The following is a 22,692-nucleotide window of genomic DNA, read 5'->3' on the forward strand; positions in this document are numbered from 1 at the left end:
TTATGCTAAGTAGATGATTGTACTTATATTATGCATACAAGTATATAATATGTTTAAACTATATGTACTCCATTATAATATATGTATTTCAGAAAATCGGTGTTTACTCTTTCAATCAGCGTTCACATTGTATTCACTCCGCACTCATGTTCATGTCAGGTACCTGCCTTACAGGAGTGACATCTACTGGACGAAGAGAAGTATTACAGTGAAAAAGAATCATCTGCATTATTTATCAAGACGAGACATCAGGGTAAGGCAGCATTCACATAGCCTGATGTCCAGTACTTGCACCAGACGTCTGATTTTCAGGCTGGCTAGTAGAAGTCACCCCATAGCCTTACGGCGACATGGTTGGGGAAAGTCCTCACAGAGGGTGTTATCCATTTTCGACTAGAATGAATGTCTTCTGCTCGTCAAGACATTATTTTACTCCGAGAGATCCTTTTAAAACGCCACAATCATTTTGACTGTACGAACGAATGAGACACAATCATCTCTCTTGTCATAGTCATCCATCAAGCTTTAATCACACACAAAGCATTTATACAGTACCAACCATAAAAGATCATTCTCTGTTAAGACATACAGCAGTGTAGGTTACACGTATGATTTCATCAAATCATTATATCTTTTTTATTTTATATCTTAATTGAACTATTCATTATGTACAATTGTCTTCGTGTGAAGAGGTGAGGCTGAGACTTCGAGTGAGAGAGAGAGAGAAGTCTGAGAGAGAGAGAAAGAGGGGAAAGGAGGGTTAGGTATATAAGGTTGATTTTACGTTGTCTTAAGGTCCTGTGATGGTCATTGGTTGTGGTCAGGGGTCAGAGGGGGTGGCGGTTGTGGGAGGCACTGGTCGGCCTCTCCAGGTATTGGTGGACACCTGGAGAGAATGCCCAATGAGGAAGAGGAATCACCACGTGTAGGAGTCGTCATATCTGGAGATGGAACAGAGGAAAGAGGGAGCGAGGGAGAGAGAGAGACAGGAGAGAACAATTTGTCCTGTGGAAATTAACCTTTGGTTTACTCCTGGGCTATCCAAAGACAGACCTACTAAATGTTGTGCATGTCAGTCTTTTTCTGTACAGTAGGTGGCTGTAGCTGATAAAGTGGCCATTCTTTGACACTACCCTATTGAAATATCCACAGAAACAAAGAGATATCAGTATTTGCACCTTCCGTTGAAATTGCATTGTCCATTTTTTATATCTTTGATGGACTGACCTTGATCGCTGGTCTCTCTCTGCGTTGTTGCCGAACAGCAACTCTGACATCACTCCCTCCTGGGTGGACCTCTTTCCATACCTAGAATAAAGAAAGGAAGAAAGAACGAGAGAGAGAGAGAGAGAGAGAGCAAAGACTGTCAAACTTCCACTCCACTCTAAGCATACTGCAGGAGGATCCCACTTCTCAAGGACAGGTAGAACATTTCGCTGTCTGAATGTGTCTAAAGGTGCCAAGGTAACTGTCTGAGGTGTGTGTAATGGGAGAGGGGAGATGTAATTATGTGTATGTTTGAAACTTGAGCATGTCAGCCCACAAACTCCTACAGACACTGGGGTCGCCAGACAAGGCCAATTAGAACCTATGGTGAGTCAGGGCTCCTTTCCTCAGAAAAGAGGCTGTTCGAGGCCTTTCTCGCTCAACCACCAAAGATAATGAGGGTTTTAAATGACATGATAATGTAGTTCTCTGTCGTGAGGTAGGTAATAGACTGAGAAACCATGCCTTGGATTATTCAGGCAAAAATCGAATAGTTTTCCTTTCCTGTGTTTGTCTGTTTTTGTATGAGCACTCCCTGTGCAGATAATGTCTGTACAAACGATCAATTTCTCTTTGAAATGTAAATTGGAAGTTGAATATCTCTGCGGGATATGGCTGGAATTGCTTCCTCTGTGGGGAAAACATTTTGAGTGGAAGATGTTGACGTTCCCCATCATGCCACCTAACCTGGCATTCATAATGGCCGTGCAATTTCACACTCCAATTCAACCCCACTAGGCACTCCAAAGCGAGGCCAGTGAAGCGGAGGTAAGCATGATCAGCCAGCCTTCTAAGAAAGCGACCGAGGCAATCACACCTGCTCCATAGCCAGCCGGCTGTAACAAGATGTAAAAGGGAACCATCATTGTCAGACCATATCATCTCTCCACTTAGAAACCACTTTGTGAGGATGCAGAAGACAATATTACTGTTCTATATTTTTGGTTCCAGGAAAATCAGTGCTCTTGCAGCAGCCAAAGCTTATGTAATGTTCAAATGAGCATTTCCGATTGATCATTCATATTTGGTAGCCTAACGGTTAAGAGCGTTGGGCCAGTAACTGATTCAAACACTGGTTTGAATCCCCGAGCTGACTAGGTAAAATATCTGCCTATGTGCTCTTGAGCAAGGCACTTAACCCAGAATTGCACCTGGAAATCACTCTGGAAAGAGTGTCTGCTAAATGACTAAAATGTCAAATGTAGTCCAATGTGTTATTATGACAGATAAGAAGAACAAACTCCACTAAGTGTCATCCTCTTGGACGATGTAGTTCTGATCTACACTATTCCAGTATATTATTGGTCATCATCCAGGCCATTGTGATATTATGAAAACGTAAATGTGGATGCTGTATGATAATGGATTACAAAAGAGTAAACATTTTCCCCTCGAAATTGAATGTAAGAGGGTTGGATATATTTTCTTAAAGATCAATGTCCTATTTGAATATCATGAATAATATCAGTTGTGCCTGATTCAGTGCCATATCAGCATAAGACAGAGACCACCTATTCAACAGACATCACCATATCAATATAGAATATGTTATAGGGAACCTGCCGGCACACAGAGATCCATAATTCGATTTTGAGACTTCACATGGGTCTGTCTTCACCGGTTTTATTGCTATGGCATTATTTATATGGAGGGCCAAAAGCTTTTTTTGTAATAAAATGTTGAAAATATATATCATGGTGTATGGAATATTAAGAGCTTGAGGTAAATATAAGAGCAGAAAACTCAGGGGCCACTGTCACAGTAGACGACTTAACCTAGACTGGAATAAAAATGAAATGCAGCTCCATTTTCCATTTAAAAAAACGAGGTATGTGGTTTATGACTTAATAGAAAACATTTCCCTTGATGTTAGGACCAGGAAGAAATATAATTTAAAAAGCAAAAGCTGCCGTATGGCGCGCGCACGGTCTGCTTACCTCTGTCTCGTGATGAGATTGATGTAGTGTCTGAGCGCGGTGTAGTATTTGGCCAGCTCTTCGGGAGGCGCGTCTTCTCCAGGGTTCTCCGGTTTAGGCGGGTAAGCGTCCACGAAAGTCCCGAGACACACCAGCACGCACAACACCAAGGCGACCAAGACGGTCCAGGGTTTCAGCATAACGGCCATCTGTGGTCAGGAGAATGGGGTTAGGGAGCACGCGATTTTAACATTTAACAAAGCCTCAACCGAGCTCAACAATATAGCCAAAATAGCCTACCAATCAATATTACACCAATTTCATAGATGAGCAGGCATCCTATTAAAAACATGTTTTAGAAGGCTAACATCGCGCGCAATGATGCCCACCTGTTAGTATCATTTCGATCCTGCATTATTCTTGAATGAAATATGCATTTTCTGTAGGCTACTGAATCCGTATTGAGAGGAAGTTACAGTACAAGCTAATACTCCATGTTTGATTACTAATTCGAACTCACATCTAAATAATTACCGACAACGTAACAGGACTGAGTTTGAAAGGGAACAAGCGTTCATTAAAACAGCAGAAAGAATTGGTAAAAGCTTACCAATTATATTATATTTCCCCTTTGAAACATGTTTTCGCTATAATTCACCAGTCATTGGTAAAATAGTAGGCTATTCAACGTGAACATGATTTATTATGTTGTTGTCAAATATTTGCAACTGTTATAGGAATGCATGTTGTGCCTGCAGAAATCATGACTTTATCCAAATTTCATTTGCGCAACTTTCGCCCCGTAGCTGTCCATGGTCCTGAAAAGCCTTTTCTAGTATTTTCTAGCATTTTCAAACCAACTCCAGTTGGGGAAACGATTCTAACTGCAGGTTGCAACATGCAGGTCTTTGCTGTAGGTGATCGGACCATTCACATTTTTTTCAATGACGAACTGCACAAATAACTACTCATTTTTTCTATGTCCAAATATGCAAAGACATTTAAGCATAAAGGTAATACAAGCAAAACTAGCAAACATTTAAAATGCACAAGACTAAAAGTTGTACTTACTTTGAGAAGACTTGACGTGAGCTACAGGTAGTTAAGACAAGTGGTGTCTGCGTCCAGCAGCGTGGATTCTTTGCTTGGCTTCTACCTTGTTCCTTTTCCAACTGGTGTCTTTGCAGCAAATCGCTGGTCTTTTGTTTCACTCCAACACAAGGGGGTTTATATACCCATCGTCGCCTCGTCAACGAGGTGGGACGGGTGGCTGTGATGTGATGGTTAGAAGGGGGATGGCGGCATAATACCGACGTCACCTGATGATTAACATAATTTGTTACTAATGCATCACCCTAGTCGAACTATGTTGGGAAACGCAATTGGAATCTCTGACGTATGCTATAAGGACATTGGGGCAATTTGGATCACACCTGTCCTATTGACATTGACAAACCAATGGAATGGTGTCAAACAGTTTGGATGGACGATGTCAAACATAGTTAAATGGTGATAAGCTCAAAACAGGCTATATATCGATAATCATTAGGCCTTTACTAATTTTTTCACAATTTCCAATGGATATCTTGGTTAAAACAGCAGCAACATATAGGGCCGGGCCTCGACACATAAGGATTACACTGATCAGTAAGCTAAATTAATATTGCCTATTATTATTATTTACAAGGGATAAAACTCCCTATAGGTCAGAAAGTGAAATGTACCCATTAGAGTGTGTGGTGGAGTAGCCTAATCCAATAACCACCAGGTGGCGGTAAAGTTCCTATTGGTACAGTAATGCCCTTAAAGCCAAGCACCACAGGCTGAAATAAAAATGTTGCATCTACCTGTCAATTTTGAGATTTGTTGGTATTTTGGTCCATTAATATTAGTATTTTCAAAAAAGTGAAATTGAAAATGTAAAAAAAACTTGATGAAAATGTATATTTTCTAAAGTTGATCATACTGCCATTCACATTTGTATGAATTTTAACCACATAAAATGGGCATGTGTCAATAATTTCTAGGCTAACTACGTTGAATGACACATCATTGCTAAGCCCATTTCACAGAGAATGTTACAAACTGGACTACGTTTAGTAACTTTGAAGAAGTGATGATTGTGTCTAAATAGGCTTTTGGCCTTTTGTAGTCTTAATTCAGTGGTGTACTTGAAATGAAATGCCATTTCTTGAAAGTCAGACTCTTCCCACAGGCCAACACATTTTTCTCAGTTTCAGAAGCTGAGAAAAAAAGAAGCTGCATCTGCTTCAGAAGCTGCATAAAGAAGCATCTGCCTTCACCAAATTGTATATGGTTATCCTTAGATATATTCCTCAGACTGGCCCAGAGAGACTTGTTGATATGTTGGACATTTTCTATTCCAGACAACATTTTATGTGAAAAAAAAATGCCATGAAAAAAAATGTGGAAAAAATGCATTTTCAATATATATCGTTTAGTATTTTACAGATGGAAAAAGGAAAAAAATATTTATCCATAATCTGCTCTGGACAAGTCTGATCCTGTAGTGTCTTAAAATGAAACCAAAAGATTTAGGCTGACTACATTTGGTGTCCAGAAAATTATATTTGCGCAGTTTGCAAATACAGTGGCAAGAAAAAGTATGTGAACCCTTTGGAATTACCTGGACTTCTGCATAAATTGGTCATAACATTTGATCTGGTCTTCATCTAAGTCACAACAATAGACAAACACGGTCTTCTTAAAATAACACACAAACAATTATTTTCATGTCTTTATTGAACACACCGTTTAAACATTCACAGTGCAGGGTGGGAAAAGTATATGAACCCTTGGATTTAATAACTGTTTGACCCTCCTTTGGCAGCAATAACCTCAACCAAACATGTTCTGTAGTTGCGGATCAGACTTGCAAAACGGTCAGGAGGAATTCTGGACCATTCCTCTTTACAAAACTTGTTCAGTTCAGCAACATTCTTGGGATGTCTGGTGTGAACCGCTCTCTTGAGGTCATGCCACAGCGTCTCAATCGGGTTGAGGTCAGGACTCTGACTGGACCACTCCAGAAGGCGTATTTTCTTCTGTTGAAGCCATTCTGTTGTTGATTTACTTCTGTGTTTTGGGTCATTGTCCTGTTGCATCACCCAAAGCTCCGGTTGATGCGTTCAATGCGGACAGGATAGCCTACATTCTCCTGCAAAATGTCTTGAATAAACTTGGGAATTCATTTTCTGTCGAGATAGTAAGCTGTCCAGGCCTGAGGCAGCAAAGCAGCTCCAAACCATGATGCTTCCTTCACCATACTTTACAGTTGGGATGAGATTTGATGGTTGGGTGTGCTGTGCCTTTTTTCTCCACACATAGTGTTGTGTGTTCCTTCCAAACAACTCAACTTTAGTTTCATCTGTCCACAGAATATTTTGCCAGTAGCGCTGTGAACATCCAGATTCTCTTTTGCGAACTTCAGATGTGCAGCAATGTTTTTGTTGGACAGCAGTGGCTCTTCCGTGGTTGCTCCCATGAACACCATTCTTGTTTATGTTTACATATCATAGACTCGTCAACAGAGATGTTAGCATGTTCCAGAGATTTCTGTAAGTCTTTAGCTGAAACTCTAGGATTTCTTCTCTTATGGCTGCAGCACCGCCTAACGGGATCAGTATTGACAACAGCCAGTCGAAGGTGCAGGGCGCCAAATTCAAAACAGACAAAATCTCCTAATTAAAATTCCTCAGACATTCATGTGTCTTATATCATTTTTAAAGTAATCTTGTTGTTAATCCCACCCAAAGTGTCCGTATTCAAATAGGCTTTTCAGCGAAGCACTACAAACGATTATGTAGGTCACCACAAAACCACAATAACCACAGCCATTTTTCCAGCTAAAGATAGCTTCACAAAAACCAGATAGAGATTAAATTAATCACTAACCTTCGATTATTTTCATCAGATGACACTCATAGGACTTCATGTTACACAATACATGCATGTTTTGTTTGATTAAGTTCATATTTATATAAAAAAATCGGGCGTTTACATTGAGGCGGTTAGATTCACTGTGCAAACATCAAAAGACTTTGCATAGCCACATCGTTTCAACAGAAATATCAACATAAATATAAATGATAATACAAGTAATTTTTTTTATTTTTTTTATTTTTTTATTTAACCTTTATTAACCAGGTAGGCAAATTGAGAACACGTTCTCATACAATTGCGACCTGGCCAAGATAAAGCAAAGCAGTTCGACACATACACAAACACATAGTTACACATGGAGTAAACAAACATATAGTCAATAATACAGAAAAAAAAAAAAAAAGTCTATATACAATGTGAACAAGTGAGGGTGGATAAGGAGTGAAGGCAAACAAATATAGTTATAAATATAATAAAAATATAAAAGGCCATGGCGGCGAAGTGAGTACAACACAGCAAGTAAAATAAAAACAAAAAAAAACAATGGAATGGTTGGTTTGCAGTGGAAGAAAGTGCAAAGTAGAGACAGAAATAATGGGGTGCAAAGGAGCAAAAATATATATAAATAAATACAGTAGGTAAAGAGGTTGTGTTGCTAAATTGTAGATGGGTTATGTACAGGGGCAGTAATCTATAGCGTGCTCTGACAGCTGGTGCTTAAACAGTGTAGGGGAGATAGGTTTTTCCAGTTTCAGAAGATTTTGTAGTTCGTTCCAGTCATTGGGCAGCAGAAACTGGAGAGAGGCGAGTCCAAAGGAAGAATTGGTTTTGGGGTGACTAGAGAGATATACCTGCTGGAGCGCGTGCTACAGGTAGGTGCTGCTATGGTGACCAGCGAGCTGAGATAAGGGGGGACTTTACCTAGCAGGGTCTTGTAGATGACCTGGAACCAGTGGGTTTGGCGACGAGTATGAAGCGAGGGCCAGCCAACGAGAGTGTACAGGTCGCAGTGGTGGGAGTATATTGGGCTTTGGTGACAAAACGGATGGCACTGTGATAGACTGCATCCAATTTATTGAGTAGGGTTTTGGAGGCTATTTTGTAAATGACATCACGAAGTCGAGGATTGGTAGGATGGCAGTGGTTTCAAGGGGATGTTTGCAGCGATGAGTAAAGGATGCTGTGTTGCGGAATAGGAAGCCAATTCTAGATTTGACTTTGAGTTGGAGATGTTTTGATGTGAGTCTGGGAAGGAGATTTACAGTCTAACCAGACACCTGGTATTTGTAGGTTCCACATATTCTAAGTCAGAGCCGTCCAAAGTAGTGATGTTGGACAGGCGGGCAGGAGCAGGCAGCGATCGGTTGGAAGAGCATGCATTTGGTTTTACTTTGTATTTAAGAGCAGTGAGGCCCGGAAGGAGAGTTATGGCATTGGAAGCTCGCGCTGGAGGGTTGTTTACACAGTGTCAAAAGAAGGGCCAGAGTATTACAGAATAGTGTCGTCTGCGGTAGAGGTGGGATCAGAGATCACCAGCAGCCAAGGCGACATCATTGAGAAATAAAGTAATACACATAGAATTATAGATAACCTCTCTAATGCAACCGCTGTGTTCAGATGTAAAAAAAAAATTACGGAAATATAACCATGGCAATAATCTGAGACGGAGCTCAGAGTGATTAGCCAAATTAGCCACCTGTTGGAGTCAACAGAAACCAGAAAATACATGATAAATGTTTCCTTACCTTTGATGAATTCATCAGAATGCAGTCCTAGGAATCCCAGGTCCACAATAAATGCTTGATTTGTTCGTTYATGTCCGTTATTTATGTCAAATTAGCTACTTTYGAATTGTTTACCAAATACCCTAACCAAAGTCTCAAAGCGCGACCACTATAACGTGACGAAATGTCCAAACRTTCCGTTACAGTCWRTAGAAMCATRGCAAACRATGTACTGAATCAATCTTTAGAATGTTGTTAACATACATCTTGAATAACGTTCCAACCGGAGAATTAAATCGACTTCAATTGAGAGATGGAACAGAGCTGCCTCTCACATGAACGCGCGTGTTGAATGCATGGTCACCTCATGGCTCATCACCTCACCTCATACTAAATTCTGTCTCCTTCGACCCCCCCCCCTTCACATTAGAGTCATCAGACTAAGTTCTATTGACTGTTGACATCTAGTGGAAGCCGTAGGAAGTGAAAACCCATCCATATCTCTCTGTATTTTGAATAAGAGCTTGGTTGAAAATATGGCACCCCCAGAAAAAATCCAAACAGGAAGTGGAACTTCTCAGGTTTTTGCCTGCCATATRAGTTCTGTTAATCTCACAGACTTAATTCAAACAGTTTTAGAAACKTTAGAGTGTTTTCTATCCAATACTAATAATAATATGCATATATTATCAACTGAGACTGAGGAGCTGGCCGTTTACAATGGSCACCTTTCATCCAAGCTACTCAATACTGCCCCTTCAGCCATAAGAAGTTAACCTCACTGAGCATTCTGCGCTGTGCTCTTGCAGTCATCTTTGCAGGACGGCCACTCCTAGGGAGAGTAGCAACAGTGCTGAACTTTCTCCTTTTATAGACAATTGTCTTACCGTGGACTGATGAACATCAAGGCCTATAGAGATCAAACTGTCCACTTAGGAAGCAACACTGATTGACAATACATTTCACATGCTGTTGTGCAAATGGAATAGACAACAGGTGGAAATGATAGGCAATTAGCAAGACACCCCCAATAAAGGAGTGGTTCTGCAGGTGGTGACCATTTTACATTACATTTTAGTCATTTAGCAGACGCTCTTATCCAGAGCGACTTACAGTAGAGTGCATACATTTTATTACATTTTTTTTACATACTGAGACAAGGATATCCCTCCCGGCCAAACCCTCCCTAACCCGGACGACGCTATGCCAATTGTGCGTCGCCCCACGGAGTGTGGGACGACGCACACTCCGTGGTGACCACAGACCACTTCTCAGTTCCTATGCTTCCTGGCTGATGTTTTGGTCACTTTTGAATGCTGGCGGTGCTTTCACTCTAGTGGAAGCATGAGACGGAGTCTACAACCCACACAAGTGGCTCAGGTAGTGCAGCTCATCCAGGATGGCACATCAATGCGAGCTGTGGCAAGAAGGTTTGCTGTGTCTGTCAGCGTAGTGTCCAGAGCATGGAGGCGCTACCAGGAGACAGGCCAGTACATCAGGAGACGTCGAGGAGGCCGTAGGAGGGCAACAACCCAGCAGCAGGACCGCTACCTCCGCCTTTGTGCAAGGAGGAGCACTGCCAGAGCCCTGCAAAATGACCTCCAGCAGACCACAAATGTGCATGTGTCTGCTCAAACGGTCAGAAACAGACTCCATGAGGGTGGTATGAGGGCCCGACGTCCACAGGTTGGGGTTGTGCTTACAGCCCAACACTGTGCAGGACGTTTGGCATTTGCCAGAGAACACCAAGATTGGCAAATTCGCCACTGGCACCCTGTGCTCTTCACAGATGAAAGCAGGTTCACACTAAGCACGTGACAGACGTGACAGAGTCTGGCGACGCCATGGAGAACGTTCTGCTGCCTGCAACATCCTCCAGCATAACCGGTTTGGCGGTGGGTCAGTCGTGGTGTGGGGTGGCATTTCTTTGGGGGGCCGCACAGCCCTCCATGTGCTCGCCAGAGGTAGCCTGACTGCCATTAGGTACCGAGATGAGATCCTCAGACCCCTTGTGAGACCATATGCTGGTGCGGTTGGCCCTGGGTTCCTCCTAATGCAAGACAATGCTAGACCTCATGTGGCGGTAGTGTGTCAGCAGTTCCTGCAAGAGGAAGGCATTGATGCTATGGACTGGCCCGCCCGTTCCCCAGACCTGAATCCAATTGAGCACATCTGGGACATCATGTCTCGCTCCATCCACCAAMGCCACGTTGCACCACAGACTGTCCAGGAGTTGGCGGATGCTTTAGTCCAGGTCTGGGAGGAGATCCCTCAGGAGACCATCCGCCACCTCATCAGGAGCATGCCCAGGCGTTGTAGGGAGGTCATACAGGCACGTGGAGGCCACACACACTACTGAGCCTCATTTTGACTTGTTTTAAGGACATTACATCAAAGTTGGATCAGCCTGTAGTGTGGTTTTCCACTTTAATTTTGAGTGTGACTCCAAATCCAGACCTCCATGGGTTGATAAATTTGATTTCCATTGATCATTTTTGTGTGATTTTGTTGTCAGCACATTCAACTATGTAAAGAAAAAAGTATTTAATAAGAATATTTCATTCTAGGATGATCTAGGATGTGTCATTTTAGTGTTCCCTTTATTTTTTTGAGCAGTGTATATATATTTGTATATATGTGTCTACATTCAACTGTTAAAAGTTGATTGTGATATGATTAAGAGAAATAGGCAGCACTATCCCATATGGGCAACACTTTGTATAGGGCTATCTATGTTTTATATCCGTCTTTTATTACCAGAAATAATCAAGTTCATTTCATTATTCACAGTAATCTAGCTGCTGCGTGTTATAACAACATATCCTCAATGAGCTATAATTAGACTTCATTAGACTCCACATCCTGTAAAAGTGTTAATAATTGTATATTTATTGTTCCCTTTTCTCGGTTCACGATAATTAATGGCACTGTATATTATCTGCAGGTGATTTGGAGAGGAGAAGACGTGGGAGACGGGCGAATCAGAAATCAAACACACTTTTCCACAGGATTATAAAACACACAGACTGTTTGCCGCCGGGCCGAATCAATGCCTTCCATCAATTACTGTCCGAGACTACGAGTGAGTAATTATCGGACCAGTCAAGAGACGCATACCTTAGCTTACTCAGGTCAGTGTGACTCAAGGGGGGACTAGGACTAAACAAGTCGTAGATTTTATCACAGGTGTAGTTGGCTATATTTGTACAAAGAAACACTTTTACAATGCATAGGTATGTCTGAATATGAGCAGAGATTTTGTGAAATCATCACCGTGGGCTAAGTATTTAAAATGCTGTCAACACACAACCAAATGAATACACACGTTAGCAATGAGAATGATTAGGCCTATTTTAAATAAGCCAGAGGCCAGGTTTTATTCTAGTGAAAAAAATCCATGAGTGTTAGTCAATCAGTGTATGACACTGAATCAAATAGCACCAGTTGTATCTCTAAGGGCCCAGAGGCTCTCCCGTCCTTTCCTCCCTTCCGCTCTCTCCCCCTCTCTCCCCCTCTCCCCTATTTGACACTTCCTCTTGATTGACTATGACCATTCTCTCCCCTTTCTGTTGTTGTTGATTCACTCAACTCACCCACCCGGCCGTAACCCATTTGGACGTCAAATGGCTCAAAATAACTTCAGGGCTCATGCCCTCTCCCCATATACACGGGCCCCCTTCCGAAAAGACGCCCAAAGCGTCTGACGTGGCTCCACATGAGGCGTCAGTGGCTTTCTCATCCATACTAATCCTCCTCCGCCCGGAGGGCATCTATCATCACACACACACCGCGTCCCTCACAACTCCTCGTGGTGTGAGCTAGTCACAAGGCCCCAAAGAACCAACCTAACCTCCATCTCAGTATTCCACTGTTTACCGTTTTAACTCGATGAGAGATGGAAGGGAAGCAGCCAAATACGATCGGGAGGAGAACGCGAGGCAGAGAAACGAGAGAAGGAATCCGCCTCTTCTTATTTTCCTTATTGTGTGGCAAGTGACTTGCAAGTGAAGATCCAATTAGGTACTAATTGCTTTTATCTCAAACCCATCAAGTGTCAAGTTGCCCTCTGTTAAAAGCGAGAGGAACAGATTACATTAATGATTTGGGTGTACGTGCTGTAATGTAGCTGTGTCTCATTTGAAGAGTTATTGCGCAATCTAATCCACATAGCGTTACCATTAGCAACAACTGCATCATGACGTTGTGAATAATCTAGTCAGTGAACACACACACACACACACACACTGAAAGATCAGATGTATTCCGCAGATTACTGTAAATTCCCATGCTTTGAAATGTCGCCCTAAGTGTAGTATTACTTATGACTCTGGAGTGTCAAAAATGTTCAGAAGTCTTCCCAGTGGCATACGGTCAATATTACTACACTTAAGCGTTATCAATGTGTCTTACTAGACATCAGATGGCATGTCCACCATGTCACATAAATTGCTTGAATAACAATGATTTCAATGTATTTTTCCCGACAACTTTCATTGAGCTTGTGTGTGTAAAAACACCAATTCCAGCGTCTGGTGAAATCAGACTCTTACCTCAGTTGACAAACGGATGACTTACTAGAGACATCAGTAAACACAATACCTCGAGAAAATACAACTCTAAACCCAACCTACCGCTGGAACATGAGATTGTCATTAGTGAAGAAGGGAGGAGAGCTCGATTCTTATAAAGTACATTTGCTACGGTGAGAAAATTGATACTAACTGGTTATTAAGAGAAGAAAATTCTCGCATATCATATTGGAGGTATGAATTCAGTTATGAAGCGTAAAATGTTAATGCAATATGAAGAAGTTGATGAGATATAGCAATATTGTGCAATTGTATCCTAGTCAGTAAATCTACAGCAATGTCATTTATTTATGTATCTGTTATTATAATAATCTTCAGAGAAAGAACTGTTGCATGGCCCCTGCTTTTGCAGGAATTTACATTTATACCAACTCTTTCCACCACTTTCAGTTACTTGACTACAAGGACGCTATCCACGGGACATTCAATGACCACAAGGGGACGTTTCATGATGGTCAAGGGGTCGTCGCATGATAGTCCCAATGGAACATTCTCTGGGGAACCTTTGTCTAGTTCCCTCTTCCCTACCAGGACGTCACGGAGGACCATGTCAAGACTTTTCAGGATGTTCTCAAACGTTCATTTTACTAGTCATTAGGATGTTGCGTGACAGTCTCTAGGGAACTTCCCTGCCAACAAAAATTAGCCGTGATCCTCGAAGCCAGTGTTTGGAGGATATAATGGCACGGTTTGCCACTAACAACACCCGTGCCAGTATATCCTCCAAACACCGGCTTCTCGGGTATTATCACTCAATTAAGGTAAGTGGTGCACTGTTCAGCTAAAATAGTGTAAAAATCTTTAATCGATGACAATATGATTACACTAAGTACTGACTTCTCAATATGAAACCACATGGGATTTGAACACGCAACCATCGAGTTTGGGGTATGCTGATTTTTCCGCTGCGCCACAAAGTCTGTTGAACTTCAGAAGTCCCCTACGCGTTCATTACATATAAGGAAGGAAGATCAGAATGCTGTTGAACCAGGAGGATGGGAGTTCAAATCCCTGTAAACAAAGAGGTTGTGAGGACAGGTTGAATAATAATTACTGTATGAATAAACATCTGCAATCATGTGTGTCAAAAATGTAGTAAGTTGAAAACAGTGTATGTTCAAAGCAGTGTGTGAGGGGCTGTCCCTAACATTGCCAAAATACAAAGAGCTGTGAATGTATCAGTGCTTGACCCGTCGGGGCCATGATGGGCTTGGCAACAGTAATAAGGGGTGTGTGTAATGGAACTAGGGCGTGATCAGGTGATGTTCCCGGAACAATCTGGGTAGGCCTACTAGGCAAAAACACCCAGGGAACCATGACACCACATCCCAAGAACGTCCACAGGGACTTCCCCGCAACAAACCACGAGCTAGACAAAAACCTCCAGGGGAACATGAAATTATGTCGTGTGAACATCCTAAAAATGTCCTCGGGGACCATGACACAACGTCCAGACTCCTTTACGCAACCAATTTGTGATGTTCTGGGGACGTTCTAACTACAAATTTTTGTTTGCAGGGTAGTTTCCATGCGATTCTTCGAAAAGGAAAATCATTCTATATAAAATAGAATGTAAGGGCATGTTTTCTAGTGGGCAACACTGCCTTTGTCAGCACAAGGGGATCCATCTTTCCTGGAAAGAGAGTATGAAAATACAGACATCTCATCACCATACAAATCCCATTATCCTTGCCTCTCTCTGGCTCTCAATATCAAATCATTTCTGCATAACGATTAAGTGCCTTATTGTGATTGTTTTAAATTAAAATGGTTAAAAAAAAATACGAAAATAGCTTCTTAGCAAATAGCAATTTCTCAAGCAAAAATGTTGCTAGGGCAGTCTTGGAGTGGTCTGAGTGGAGAGGGGAAAACTGAAAACTAGATGTTATTGGCAGAGGTTTGGAACTGTCTTTCTTATTGAAGTAGCATTTACCAATACAGGCCAAAACTCCATCCAAAAAAACAGGCTGCAATTTCAGAACAGCTCTCACACTAAAAGGGCATTATCATAATGTTAACAATTTCACAGTATTATTCCAACCTCATAGTGTGGGAATATATATAATACACAGGAAATCACGTTTTTTTGACTGCACTGGGCCTTTATTCCATTTATTTAAGCTGTGTGTGTGTGTCTGTGTGTGTGTGTGTGTTTGTGTGTCTGTGTTAGCAGTGGCCCCTAAACCACTGAATCTGAGTGATGGGAATCAGCTTTGTGTAGACGCACACTGTCAGTCAGTCAGACCCAGCTGCTTGCCTGGACGCCTGCAGACAGACACACAGACGGACAAAGAGACAGACAGACACCCCTAGACAGATACCATTGGCTGGCCCACACACACACACACACACACAACACACCAACACACACACACACACACACACACACACACACACACAACACACACACACACACACACACACCACACAACACACACACACACACACACCTGGCACACCTGGGGACAAACAGACAGACGGACGGAAACACCTGGCCCCATTGTTGCATGGTCTCCCAGGCAAACAGCGACACACCACACCACATCTTCCATCAGAGAGAGGGCAGGCCTGAATAAAATTACCAAGACACCCCCGGAGGGGGGGGGGGGGGGGGGGGGAGAGACAGAGAGAGAGGTGTGTGCCATTACAATTTACATATGGACACAAGACCAGCTGAAACAGACTCTCATTGTGAAGATCGTTCTGTTGAATGCCAGCTGTAAAGGCTAGGGTGTCCATATCTGACCCCCCACCCCCACAACACTATGACCTATACGTTTTCCCCACCACCACCACCCCATCATCATATCATCAACACACGTAGGACTCTTCTACTCCTTCCAAGCCAAGATTACATGTCGCCGCTCCGATCTATGTTTATGAGCAAACACAGGACAGCACTCCTGTCTGCCGCAGTGCGTGTGTGTTTGTGTGTGTGTGTGCGGAAGCTCTACATGTGTATATAGGCTGTTTGGACAAGGCTATGCGCCTCAGTTCCTTCCTCAAACACGTCTTGAGCTAACGTGTTTCCGAAAGGGCAATTACAATTGAGATCACTGAGAAGGGGGGGATGTTTGTGATTTCTAGCGAGCAACTCTTGGGCTGAGTAAAGGTTCCGGGAGCTATTCTATGGGCGTCTGATGTTCACTATGGGATGGGATATGTAGTCACGCTGCTGTATATAGATGACCCTTAGCCTACACTGCTCAATTTCAACCATGACCTGTTGAATCATTTATGTTTAACTTAACTCCATTCAATGATTGTATTTATTTAAATGTATCCATTATTTTACCAGGTTGATTGAGAACACATTCTCATTTAGAGCAGCGACCTGGGGAATAATTACAGGGGAGAGGAGGGAGGATGAATGAGCCAATTGGAAGCTGGGGATGATTAAGTGGAGATGATGGTTTGAGGGCCAGATTGGGAATTTAGCCAGGACACCGGGGTTAACACCCCTACTCTTACGATAAGTGCCATGGGGGCTTTAGTGACCTCAGAGCGTCAGTAGTCAAAGACTTTGGAGTGAAATATACAGTAGACTTGACTCCTCAAGGAGATAGGATGGAGATTAGAGACAAATTGCTTTGAATATGTTAAAGGATTAGTTCACCCAAATGACTAAATAACATAACGGTTTCCTTACCCTGTAAGCAGTCTTTGACATTGGACATGATGTGTGATAAATGGTCATATAAGTCCCATGACATGCATGGGATTTGTGCCACGAATGCTAAAACGTTAGTTAGCATGTGGAAACTAAACCAAAGCATGGATTGCTGTCATACCTTGTCCATAGACTGCTTACAGGGTAAGGAAACAATGACATTTTTGTAATATAGGTGAACTATCCCTTTAAGTGATTGTTCACATCTGGTATCGGTTGCAGCTGGTATTGAGTGTGTGTATTTTCACTTATAAGTTGCTGTAATTCGAAATAGCTTTTATTGATGAGGTATGAATTGAAAGGTTGAAGGGTTTAATTGACAGGTTTGTACGCATTATTTAAATAAGCATCATCGTACCGAAAAACAGTTGCCAGGTCTTCTTGTACAGGGATTACTTCAGAACTAGTTTTTTTTTAATTCAAATGATTCAATTGCCCAGAAGAATGATTTGTCTGGATCAAACAGGGATGCACAATGCTTATTTTGTACGCCTCGGTGATTGTTCCCGAAGCTTTACCTGCTGGCCCGAATTGGCATCCCCAGCCCACACCTTGCCGACTGCGTTGAAGGTTCACCTTAGAGGGACGGTTCAGAGCCCACTATCCCCCCTGTCCAGACTTCAAGCGGGGGTGGTACAGAGAGAGAGAGGCATCATGAGACTGCTATGGATCCAGTCTGGTTTTTGATCAGAGTTGACAGCTCTCCCCCCCTCTCCAAGGGTCTCAGTTGCCTCTAGCACCTGCTGCCTGTGCACTAACCAACCCAGCAGTAGTGACCCAACCTTCCAACCTCCACACTTTCATAATCACAGCCGGGAACTTGACGTGGGCAGGTAGTACTGCATCATGCATGTAATCTGTATGCGTGATGGTGGTGGTCGTGCAATACGAGTGTTGACGTGTGCTTGCGTTTGATTTCTCCCTATCCATCTTTGTCATCCCATTGCGTCGTGTATAGAGTTGTGATAGGTCGAATTTGAAAAAGACCCATGCTTAAGACTGTTCTTACCAGCTTCTAGAACAATTTGGAATGGAGGGCGTTCTCAGTGTTGCTACGTATACTTGGGAAGCAGAGCCAACTGGGTAATTGGTAGAATCTCTGTTCTGTACGTAAGTACCTTCAGAAAGGAGTCTTGAAGTACTCCATCTGGGCAGACCGCTCCAACCCATAATTGTCCAAATCAGGGCCAAGTCAAACCAAGGGTTTCCTAGAGGGAGCCTGAGGTTGGTGGAGGAGCCTGTGGTTTACAGATTCTTAATTAAGCAAACACCCTCTCCTCCAGCAGCTTATGCAGCATTACATAACCAGGCTAGTGCCAGCTCAGCAGTGAACAGGGCCAGGTGGTGTAACCCTCTTAGTCTTCCCCTCTAATGGAAGGGAAAATACTGTTAAAACAACATTAGGCTAACTAGCAGTGGGCATCAGATCGGAGGCTGCCACGACTGGGCCCTACACTAGCCACGCACTGAGCAAAGAGTGGGCCAGACAGAATGGAACCGCTCTTGTCAAAACCAGACCGTAAAGACAACAATATGACACGCATTAATAGAGGGATCAGTGCCAATCTGATTCCCAATGATATTTGATCGTACATTTGTTCTCCATCTCTGGCGCTTGGAAGTCTTTAGCAGCGCCGAGGATATGTCGGGCACGGCTGATGGTGTGATAGGCGATAGGCTGCGTCTAGCTGCGTCTGACTGTTTTGACAGGTTGCTTGCCGTTCATGGTGATGTCAAACGGGACATTGGTAAAAGGTCATTACAAATGGAGGTATTAATCATACTAGCAGAGAACCTTTCCGCTATTGGAGATAACAAGAAAAAGCTGTCATTCTTACATATGATTATTATTGCCTCATTTAATCAATCCCTGTATCCAGCTTGTCCAGGAATTAGTCAACATGTCTGTTTCTATGTGCTGTAAAAATGCACCACAAAAGCGATCATAGCATGGGCCTACAAGCAAGAAAAATACTCGGCTTCATGCTTCCTTAATGTAAAATCAATTGCAACACAAATTAAATCCGCCTTGTAGGCTTACAATCTACCGTGACCTCGCAATTTCTCAATGTCAACATGATACTATTGAGAGTCATCCAAAGCCCTTGATAGACTGAACTACTTGAGTCCCGGGGTTGAGCTGTGACATTGTGCATTATGGAAATAGCAGTGCAAATTTGTATTTATTTCAGTAATATAACTACAGACCGCTAGATATTCCATTGAAGAGGGCAGAGGAAATGTAATATTCTGATCAAAAGCCAACAATTCTGGTCACTCTTAATAACCCATTGACCAATTGTAAACGGGAACATTTCAGATCCAGCTGCCCCAAATGATCCATGGATATCAACACTATATTTACTTATTTGCATGTTATAAAAATTGCTTCTCAAATATGAATAGTGGGGACATTAAGTTAAAAGCACACCCTAATCAGTTCTCTGATGCCGAAGTTACTCAGTCGATCACAGATTTTTGTGTTATTGGTTCATTCTTATCTAACAATATGACAGGTTTTACAGTTTTATCAGCAGGATGTTCGGTTTGACCAATGCCGCAGGTCAGCCAGAATAACTTAGACGGACAGAACTTTAACGTTTAAACATTTGCACTTAACACACATCTCTTACTTTTTTTTAGACAGGAAACAGGCATTTGATCCCAGGTCTTATCTTCTAAGTGGGGGATCCAGAGCACTCTAGGAAAGCACCGCTTGTTTATACTCCAGTGTTTGTCTATGGGATGGCCGATAAGCTACCCAATGATAGTGTGATTCAACAGAGCCAAGGCAAGCAAACAAATTCAACGTCGGAAGACTGCCCAATGGCCACGATATACAGATAATGCACAACTACCAGTTGTACCGGGTTATAAAACACGATAGATACTACCATAGGTACCTCAATACAGCACATTGATCTTTGGGGGGTGAATTGTGGCACAAAACCACGAAAAGACCCATAGATATTTTTGGTTAAAAGTGTAAACACAAGCCTTATTTTCAATTGTGTCATTGTGGCTCCTCTGAATATGAGAGAAATTAAGCTAATTTAATCCACACATAGTGCAGGTAAATACATGTGGTTAAAGCTGCAGCCGTGACATACAATAGATGGGAATAAGTGGCCTATCACCGAAGGGGATAGGAATCATTTCAAGATTTGAGCTCAGGCTACAACAGAGAAAGAAATGTAGATGTGAGAGCGACAAGGCGCAGTAGACAGATCATTTCTTAACCCAGGGAATATAACACATCTGCTGGGCTTGCCAGATCCTATTTTAATCTATTTACTCAATTCACAAAAAAGGGAAGTGAACAGATCAATGGTTGGATATGAAACATCGAGGTACTACTAGTGTCGCTTCTGTCCAAGGGGAATGTCTTTATTTGATCCGTGAGACCAGTGTATGTAAACCACACTGTGTCTTTACGGTTTGACAGAACGTTTGGAAAAATATATATATTCGTCGAATTTTAGATCTGCTCTTGTAGGTTTTTGTCCATTGTTTTGTGCGATATAAAGAGGTCCTCTAGAAATAGTATAATTGTCTGTTTGATTTATTTCTCTCTTAGATGTGCTGTATCTATCTTTGCCTCCATATCTGTCTTTCGTGATAGATATTACAGTTGGTGAGCTACTCAGCTTACTGAGGCTAAGCCTGGTCAATAAAACACTTTATACGGTCAGGATCTCAAAGGCCGTAAGGAAGATGTCATCCAGAATAACCTATACGGCACATATTATGGTCTGTGAAGAAAGTGGAACTGATATTGTGTCGTTATGAACAAAATATTATGAACACCTGCTGTTTCCAAGACATGGACTGACCAGGTGAATCCAGGTGAAAGATACGATCCCTTATTGATGTCGCTTGTCAAGTCCAAATCAATCAGTGTAGATAAAGGGGAGGAGACAGGTTAAATAAGGATTTGTAAGCCTTTTTTAAGAGGGTGATTGGGCAAGACAAAAGATTGAAGTGCCTTTGAACGGGCTATGGTAGTAGGTGCCAGGCGCAACGGTTTGTGTCAAGAACTGCAATGCTGCTGGGTTTTTCACGCTCAACAGTTTCCCGTGTGGTCCACCACCCAAAGGACATCCAGCCAACTTGACACAATGGTGGAATGCTTTCGACACCTTGTAGAGTCCATGCCCTGATGAATTGAGGCTGTTCTCGTGGCAAAGGGGGTGGGTGGGGGTGCAACTCAATATTAGGAAGGTGTTCTTAATGTTTCTTACACTCAGTGTATATTCCCATGTGTCATATCAAAATGACTTTCAAATATCCCTAAGAAATGAATTGTATTCACACATTATTCCCATCTGTTTATAACAGGCAAAACCTGAAGCCTGTCGTATTAGACAGTTCTTCATGATTTCATGTTCGTTCATGCACTGCCAATTTACCATGATTAGGGTAGGAATGTATACTTTATTTGCTCATGGGTCGCAAATGTCTCACAAAAGTGACGTCAGCTAAGTTAAAAGTGTCATTGGGTTATTGTAACAAGGTAATATTAACGGCTGGCAATTTCCACTAATCAGAGGAATTGTTTGGAGTGGAAGGAAGCAGAGAAAAGGGATTTGCCAAATGGCCACTTTGTAGTCATTGCATGTGTCGCGAAAGAATATATAGTTTGTGAAATGTTTTGTTTTCTATCACCTGTACTTTGTTATTATGACAGGTGACGTATCATGTTTACGACAGCTTTACGTAGCTTTTAGGACACACAATACAAGTGAAACACTACTGGAAATCCACAGGGCTGTATTGGCTCTTCAGGGGCTTACCAGGAGTTCCATGTTGAGGGGTCGAGGAGTGAAAGGGAGGGGTTGACCACCCAAGACATACATTTTTATCATCCTCCTAAATTTCATCCATTTTGTCAGTACTAGGGGGGGGGGGGGGGGGGGGGGGAGAAAAGATGGGAGTGTGCATTTGACGGCGGAGGTTGGAATGACGGGAGTGTGTTTTTGACGGCTTCGGGTGGGATCACAAAGCTCATGTCGACCATTGATCCATCCTTCGGAATGAAGCACCTGTTGTCTCTTTACCTTAGGACAGAGAGAGGGCGGGTGAGGTCAGTTGAGCAGTGAGGAATGAACATACCGCAGATTATTGAGACATAGACAATACTGGTATCCTCACGGTATCATTTTTTGAAGATTTTTTTATAGACAGGATATGGATATGCACACAAGTCAGGATTTAGACCAAGTGCTTTCAGTGGTTCACTCCACAATGTATAATTACTTTAAAAAAGTCATCCAGACTTTTGTTTCTAGTAATATTGTCATCAGTTCCATTTTTCTCCTAGTCTCGTGTTTTTCTCTTAATTTTCTCCTTCACCAATTTCTTAGTGAAAAAATAGGGATAGTTTTCCTTTTAGGTTGACCATTTATTATATAAAAAATTGATTGTTTTCCTTGTAGGTGGACAGTGTACTGTAGTAATGTTTAGGTAAGGTAAACAAAACAATATCAAAGATGTACTCCTTAACATGTAGCTAGGCCTAGTTCCATTCCTTTTTAACAGCTAGCTTCTAGCGTTTAACAAGTCTGCCTTGTCGCATGAAATTTTATTGTTCTTATTTGAAACATCTATCAAATAATGGCAGAAAT

At 42.2% G+C, this 22,692-nt stretch overlaps 1 protein-coding gene across 1 annotated transcript; it reads right to left on the reverse strand.

Moving 5' to 3' along the window:
- Positions 1-734: 734 nt before the first annotated feature.
- On the reverse strand, positions 735-4,386 carry LOC112080895 (peptide YY-like). Its single transcript, XM_024146827.2, has 4 exons — positions 4,254-4,386; positions 3,204-3,391; positions 1,228-1,308; positions 735-941 (listed from the first exon to the last, which is right to left on the reverse strand). Exons 2-4 carry the CDS (start codon positions 3,389-3,391, stop codon positions 917-919), a joined length of 294 nt encoding a protein of 97 aa, XP_024002595.1. The 5' UTR covers positions 4,254-4,386; the 3' UTR covers positions 735-916.
- Positions 4,387-22,692: the final 18,306 nt, after the last annotated feature.

Source organism: Salvelinus sp. IW2-2015, unplaced genomic scaffold, assembly GCF_002910315.2.
Source record: "Salvelinus sp. IW2-2015 unplaced genomic scaffold, ASM291031v2 Un_scaffold16570, whole genome shotgun sequence".
Lineage (NCBI taxonomy): Eukaryota > Metazoa > Chordata > Actinopteri > Salmoniformes > Salmonidae > Salvelinus > Salvelinus sp. IW2-2015.

Bases quoted from the DNA above. Each gene is read 5' to 3' on its own strand.
- LOC112080895 (XM_024146827.2), bottom strand. From the start codon at position 3,391: ATGGCCGTTATGCTGAAACCCTGGACCGTCTTGGTCGCCTTGGTGTTG. The intron at 1,309-3,203 runs GTAAGCAGACCG...TCTTTATTCTAG, and splicing joins AATCTCATCACGAGACAGAG to GTATGGAAAGAGGTCCACCC. The intron at 942-1,227 runs GTCAGTCCATCA...TTCCATCTCCAG, and splicing joins GAGAGAGACCAGCGATCAAG to ATATGACGACTCCTACACGT.